Here is a 7,361-nt window from a genome sequence, read left to right as displayed (position 1 = left end):
TCTCTGGGTGGACTCAAACTTCCAAACTTTCAGTTACCCGCTGACAGTGTTAACTATTTGCACCACCCAGGGGACTCCTTCCCCATGCAACTCTCTAGGGGAGTATATAGTAACCCTTCTGCCTTCCTCTACTCCCCCTCTTCAGAAATAAAGCATAGGTGATGTTGGGAAAGGAAAACATCAGCCTTTGAGAAAAATAAAGATCTTAGTGGGGAGAGAAAAAAATCTAAAATTTGGCCTCTAGGTTTTGCAAAGCTGCTCATTTAGTTTTAGAGTTACTGCAAAAGGCCAACACACCCCTAAAGGTATGCAAGAGATTGCTAAACTTCCTTCAGGCCCCAGTGGCTGAAGTGAAGCACCCAATTAAAGGCCTTCATGGATTAGAGAGAAAACTGTGTGTGTCCCTAAATCGTGACCACAAGTTGCTGTGTATCTTCAGCTACCATGCACAAGGCGGTAAGGGGCCCGAATACATGGGAAATTCGTTTGACAGGGCTTGTCACCATTATATCACTGACTGGCCAAACATTTGCTGCATTTTACTTTCTGTTGATTAAACTTTCTATTATCAACAAGAAATAAAATATTTCAAAGGATAAGAATGCTTGCAAGACATTGCAAGTAGTGAAAAAGTTCCTTCTTTAGTATGTACTCCCAAGTATGTCATACACCAAGCAAGGCGGAATGTGCCCACAAGTCAAAATCTGGATCTCTATGGCAACCACGGACAGAAGAGACATTCTAGACCCTCTCCATGCCCCTTCCAAATGAATAACCTCACTCACCCCACCCGTGCCCAGAATTTGTTCCAGCTTCTCGGACACAAGATCCTGCCCTGGACAGGAAGCTGGTGCATGTGAGCAAGAGACACAGGTCACACTTCATTTTCATGGTAGCATTCAAATAGCATTATCTTGTGTTTTCTCATCTTGCCGTAGGTACCTCACATGTTGATGATTCATCCATGACTTTGAAGGAGAACATCTCAGAGGTGACCGAATTCATTCTTGTGGGGCTAACAGATGCCATAGAGCTGCAGGTCCCTTTATTTTTAATGTTCACACTCATTTACCTTAACAGTCTGGTTGGGAACCTGGGGATGATCATCTTAATTCTGCTAGACTCTCGTCTCCACACCCCCATGTACTTTTTCCTCAGCAACCTCTCCCTGGTGGACTGTGTTTATGCCTCAGCAGTCACTCCCAAGGTGATGGAGGGGCTCCTAACAGGAGATAAGAGCATCTCCTACAATGCGTGTGCTGCCCAGCTGTTCTTCATTGCAGCCTTTGCTATTACTGAAAGTTTCCTCCTGACCTCAATGGCCTTTGACCACCATGCAGCAGTGTGTAAGCCCCTGCATTACTCCACTACCATGACAAGTACTGTGTGTGCTCTACTGGTCACTGGCTCCTACGTCTGTGGACTCCTGCAATCTTCCATCCATGTTGCTTTCACATTCCACCTCTCCTTCTGTCATTCCAATGTGGTTAATGACTTCTTCTGTGACATCCCACCACTGCTGGCTCTCTCTTGTTCTGATATCTACACAAATGAGGTTGTGGTCTTCACCTTGGCAGCTTGCACTATAGTTTTTAGTCTCTTGGTTATCTTGAACTCTTACCTGTTCATTTTTATTGCTATCCTGAGAATGCACTCAGCTGAGGGAAGAAAGAAGGCCTTTTCCACCTGTGCTTCCCACCTCACCACTGTTTCTGTCCTCTTTGGGACAATCATTTTCATGTACTTACAGCCAAGTTCCAGTCATCCCATGGACACAGACAAAGTGGCATCTGTGTTCTATACTATGATCATCCCCATGCTGAACCCTCTGGTTTACAGCCTGAGGAACAAGGAAGTCAAGAGCGCATTCAAAAAGTTGCTGAAAAAGTAAAGTATTCATTGCGCTGAGCCTCTTAATGAGAAGTAGCATGCCAACCATGTAAAGCTTCTATTGGACCTCTACCCTGCTACCATTGAGACAATTCTAACTCATGGCAACTCCATATGTGTCAGAGTAGAGCTGAACTCCACAGGGTTTTCAATGGTCATAAGTTTAATTCTTGTCTTTAATATCTCTCAGAAATTACTTCCCACATGGGGTCTGTTCTATTCATGCTTTGGTAATAAGACTAGGTTGGAGAAAATTTGAAGTCTTTTTCCAGAAATAGGATTCCACTTCCATCTTAACATCAAAATTATTATCTTAGGTGCTATAGGATCCCACAATGCATTACTCTAATGGTCTAAAGTGATTTGCAGATAAGCCTCATAAGTGTATGACTCCAGAATTACCTTGGCAATTCAGAATTCAAAAGAACTCCGTGATTCTTGTGCAGAGCATAGAGCTGCAGTTTGGATATTAGTGCTCAAAAAAAATCACTCTGAGATTATATTTAAATGCACATTCCTAGGCACTAATTCCAGATCACATGATTTAGTATACCTATGGTGGAGCCCAGAAATCTGCAGAATTACCCCTAATTATCAGCATCAACCTGGATCCTGAACTTATACGGCAAGAATTCCAATGGTGAGTTTGCATAATGAGGGATACCATGATGTAATGTAAATCTATTAAGTTCTTGAATTTCAAAAAACAAAGTTCAGAATGCAAGGAACTCCTCTGTCCAAAAAATACATCCACATCTATTCCTTATCTGAGTGGTGCAAACGGTTAAATGTTCAGTGGCTACCCTGACTCATGGCGACCCCCTGTGTTGCAAAGTAGAATTGCCCTCCATAGCATTTTCATGCCTGTGACCTTTGGAAGCAGGGCATCAGGCCTTTCTTCCAAGGCACCTCTGGGTAATTTTGAATTACCAGCCTTTTAGTTAATAGCCTGGAGCTTAACCATTTATGCCACCCACAGACTTCGTTTATCATCTAGTGGCTGCTAAATTATTTGCATACACTATCTTATTCCATTCCCACACTAACTATGAGATAGGCAACCACATAAAGAGGAGGAAAAAGAGGTTCAGACATGAAATTCCATAGGTAGAAGCTGACAGACCCAGAATTTGAACCCAATTCTTTGGGACTCCAAAACATATCCTTTCCAGTTTAGTTCAGCTCAAAAGTATTGAATATCCACAACACATTGCAGTGGGAATAAACAATATTAAGATGAAAAAACATCCACTTTTTCAAGGACCACTAGATATCTCAGTATAACACGATTATGTTTGTAATTTAAGCATTAGAAGGGCTGCAAGGAACATGAGAGAATCTGAATGATATTGACCTTGTATTTTCCTTCAGTTATCTAAATCTTCATTGTTGATAATCTGAAGCTATCCCAAATCCCTACCCTTTCATTACAGCTCTAAGTAGAGCATATTAAACAATTCTAGCTTTTGAGACTGTCAGAGGAATACAGAAGGGATTGGAGCCCTTGTGTTCTGTCCATGTGTTTCCATTACTTACAGTGAAGCCTTTGTTATCTGGGAAGACTTTTCATCCTTCTTTTCTAGAAGCTTTCTGCTACAAAATGGTAATCTTCACTTGAATAAAGAAGCCAGGCTGGGCAATTTACAAGCTCCAGTGAACATCCACTTTTAGGGATGGTGAAGACCACAAACCTTAAAATCTGATGTCCTTACCTTAACCAAATCCTCACTCTCCCATTACTTCACTGAGAAGAAAGAGGAAGGGACATTAAAAGATGAATATATGCCCTGATAGATCCCTGCCCTGGCCTTTCCACTCATGATGGGTGGGTGTGAGGTGTTAGTCACATGGAGTTGAGCAGGACACACAGCAGGAAAATTTAGTCAGGAATTTAATCAGCTCTAACACCCTGTGTTGGACAGCAATAGAATAATGTAACAACTTATACACAGCTTGTTAAATGCACTTCTGTCACTTCTTTGTAAAAATGATCAATGAATCCTACAACTAGAAGTTTCTCTCTGGATTATTTTCTGGGAATGGAAGCATCAGGAACAGCAAAATGAGCTCTAGCCCTCCTCTAAAGTGCTAGCTATGACCTTGAATTCTAATAAGGTAGCAAAAGCAAGATGAATAGTAAGAAGGAATCCTTTCCTATGTGCCAGAGACATGAAATAATATCCTTGGTCACCCAAAGTGGTTCACTCAGGCATAACCAAAACCATAAAGCCAAGATGGGGTTTTCTTCAAGCTAAAAAAGGAACTCTACAATGCCATCTGATGGGAATTGTAAGCTCCTGAGGATGGGCATTAAGCAATACTCATCGTTCTCATCCTCTACCAGGTACTACAGTGGTTATGTGCTGGTCTGCTAACCAAAAGGCCAGCAGTTCAAATCCACCAGCTGCTCCTTGCAAACACAATGGGACAGTTCTACTCTTTCCTATATGGCCGCTATGAGCTGGAATTGACTTGACAACAATGGCTTTACTACTACTGTTCCTACTACAACTATGTGAATTCCTGGTGGTGCAAGCAGTTAAGTGCTCAGCTGCTAACCAAAAGGTTGGCAGCTCAAACCCACCCAGCAGCTCTGTGGGAGAAAGACCTGATGATCTTCTTCCTTAAAGACTACAGCCAAGAAAACCCTATGTGGCAATTCTACTCTGTCATATGGAGTCACTAGGAGTTGAAATAACTCAATGGCACCTAACAAGAATAACAAATACTACTACTACCTGTTTCTCTTCAGCCAAATCAATTCCAGCTCATGGCAAACACAAGTGTGTCAGAGTAGAACTGTGCTCCCTATGGGTTTTCATAGCTGTGACCTTTCAGAAGCAGATCTCTAGGGCTTTCTTCCAAGTTGCTTCTGAGTGAGTTTGAACCACCAATCTTTCAGTTAGTAGTCAAGAACTTAACCCTGTATGTTACCCATGAACTCATTGTTTTTTTATAGGAGTCATTAAGTCCTTATTCAAAGAAAAATTAAATAAATATGTGAATTAAGGACTGAGGAAATGAGTGACTAAATGATTGGATGAGTGAGCAAATAATGAATGAATGTGTGAGAGGAAGAGGAACTGAAATGAGTGGATAGGTCAACAACAAGCTGGATTCCTCATGCCTGATCACAGGATTCAAGAGCTGTTCGTTCTATGTGCCCAGAGGCAGGGCATCTCTCTTATCACCCCCCCACAATCTTCCTTCCTCCCACATCTCATGGAGATGAACCAACTAAACCTAATGCTTAAATCTCAGGATAAAGTCCAGCTGCCATCCAGCAGACTTTTGGGGGGTATCTGGCCCATCACAAATGTGGGAAATAAAAACAATCAGTTTGAGTCTGATCAATCAAGAGAATATAGCTCATGGTGTCTTAAATTCTTACAGGAACATCTCTACTAGTGAAGATCTATTTCGATTGGCCTGAGGATTAGAAATGTAAGCAGAGAGGATGGGAACTGGCACCCACTGAAAGCACTCATTGTGTGCCAGGCTAGTGCTAGATGGTCCCTACCTAGACGATTCAAAAAAAAAAAAAAATTGTCATCAAGTTGATTCTGATTCATAACAATCCTATAGGATAGAACTGTCCCGTAGGGTTTCCAAAGAGTGGCTGATGGTTTCAAACTGCTGACTTTTTTGCTTAGCAGCCATAGCATGCCATAGCTCTTAACCACTGCACCACCCGGGCTCCGTCTAGATAACAGTGGGAGCTTTTCTCCCTTATGGGGGCCTCACGTATTGAAGTGTCAGTCCTTGCAAAGTCAGATCGCAAGAACAAGGCTGCTTTTTTTCTAATCAGTTTTCATTAGATTGATAAACATCCAGAAAAGAGATCTTTACAACCATAAAGAAAACTTTACAGTGAACATGCTTAAAACACATCTAAGCTGTGAAGGTCATACATCCAGCGTGAATTCTTCATGCTGAATAAATGTATTTAAGTTGTACAAGTGTAATGATTAAGAGCAAATGCTCTGATAGGAGACAACATGGGTTAGAATTCTAATAATTTCTCTGTGCCTCGGTTGCCTCTTCTGCAAAATGGGTGTACTAACAGTGCCTACTTCATAGGATTACAGAGAAGTTTAATGAGATACTACAGTTTAGACACTTAGTATAGTGCCTAGTATACTGTTAAGAAATAAATAAAGGTTACATATTTTTATTATTCTGTTTTCAAAAGTAACGAAGACAGAGGAATCATCCTTCTGGTCTTCTTCCACTTCAGAGCCTACTTTTTTCCGCCCCTCATGCAAGTGCTTGAACTTTTTAAACTGGACCTGGCTTTTGTTCTGCCTCCACCTGAGAGGCACTTTTATGGGTCCAAGGACCTTACCCGGAAACCACAAGAAGGACGGAATTTCTCTGCCTGACTTAGTTCCACCCAGTCAGTGAAAACATGTTTAACATTGTGTAATAATCTCGGCCATAGACACAATCGTTTCACTCCTCTCTCTTTGATGTGTATGGGAAATATGTTGAGAATGGAGGGCTTTTATGTAGCACTGCCATTTCTCATCAGTAGTACTAAAGTATAAAAGAAAAAAAAATTCACATAATACTGATATTGATAATATTACGTGACACCTGTCCCTGAAACACATACTCACACCATATAATCTCTTCTTGTCTCAAGGTTCTCTGTGAGCTGTTGTTGCTAGGTGCCATAGAGTCAATTCTGACTCATAGCAACCCTATATACAACACAATGAAACACCATCCAGTCCTGTACCATCCTCACAATTGTTGTTATGCTTGAGCACATTGTTGCAGCCACTGTGTCAATCCATCTTCTTGAGGATCTTCCTCTCTTTCCCTAGGTAATAAAATTATCCCTCTATAATGCTCTAGAATATTGAATAGACCATGGACTGGCAAAAGAACAAACAAATCTGTCTTAGAAGTATAAAGAGAATCCTCTTAGAAGCAAGGATAGTGGGACTACGTCTCACACACTTTGGAGATGTTATCAGGAGGGATCAGTCCTTGGAGAAGGACATCATGCTTGGTAAAGTAGAGGGTCAGTGAAAAAGAGGAAACCCTCAACAAGATGGACTGACACAGTGGCTGCAACAATGAGCTCAGGCATAACGATTGTGAGGATGTCGCAGGACCACGCAGTGTTTCTTTCTGTTGTATGTAGGGTCACAACTGTGAGTCAGAACTGACTGGATGGCACCTAACAACAACAACATAATGTTATAATGGGAGAGAGACATTTGTGCTTTGCAGTGGCATATGTGTATTTTATCAGTAGCTTTTCCAAGACAGTAGTAATTTTTTTTAATTTTTATTTAAGTGAAAGTTTACAAATCAAGCCAGTCTCTAATACTGCTATATATCCCTAATTCCTCTCCCCCTAATGAGATAGCACACTCCTTCCCTCCACTCTGTCTTTTAATGTCCATGTGGCCAGCTCCTGCCCCTCTCTGCTCTCTCAATCTCCCCTCCAGACAGGAGAT

At 41.5% G+C, this 7,361-nt stretch overlaps 1 protein-coding gene across 1 annotated transcript; it reads left to right on the top strand.

The window, feature by feature from the left end:
- The first annotated feature begins 964 nt into the window (after nt 1–964).
- Nucleotides 965–1,891, top strand: LOC126080596 (olfactory receptor 5B12-like). Its single transcript, XM_049891790.1, has one exon. The coding sequence runs from the start codon at nt 965–967 to the stop codon at nt 1,889–1,891; it is 927 nt and encodes a 308-aa protein (XP_049747747.1).
- The last annotated feature ends 5,470 nt before the right edge of the window (nt 1,892–7,361 follow it).

The sequence above is a fragment of the Elephas maximus genome, chromosome 7 (assembly GCF_024166365.1).
Source record: "Elephas maximus indicus isolate mEleMax1 chromosome 7, mEleMax1 primary haplotype, whole genome shotgun sequence".
NCBI classification, from domain to species: Eukaryota; Metazoa; Chordata; class Mammalia; order Proboscidea; family Elephantidae; genus Elephas; species Elephas maximus.
The sequence above is the reverse complement of the archived record's forward strand: the minus strand, read 5'-3'. Positions and strand labels throughout refer to the sequence as shown.

Bases quoted from the DNA above. Each gene is read 5' to 3' on its own strand.
- LOC126080596 (XM_049891790.1), top strand. From the start codon at position 965: ATGACTTTGAAGGAGAACATCTCAGAGGTGACCGAATTCATTCTTGTG.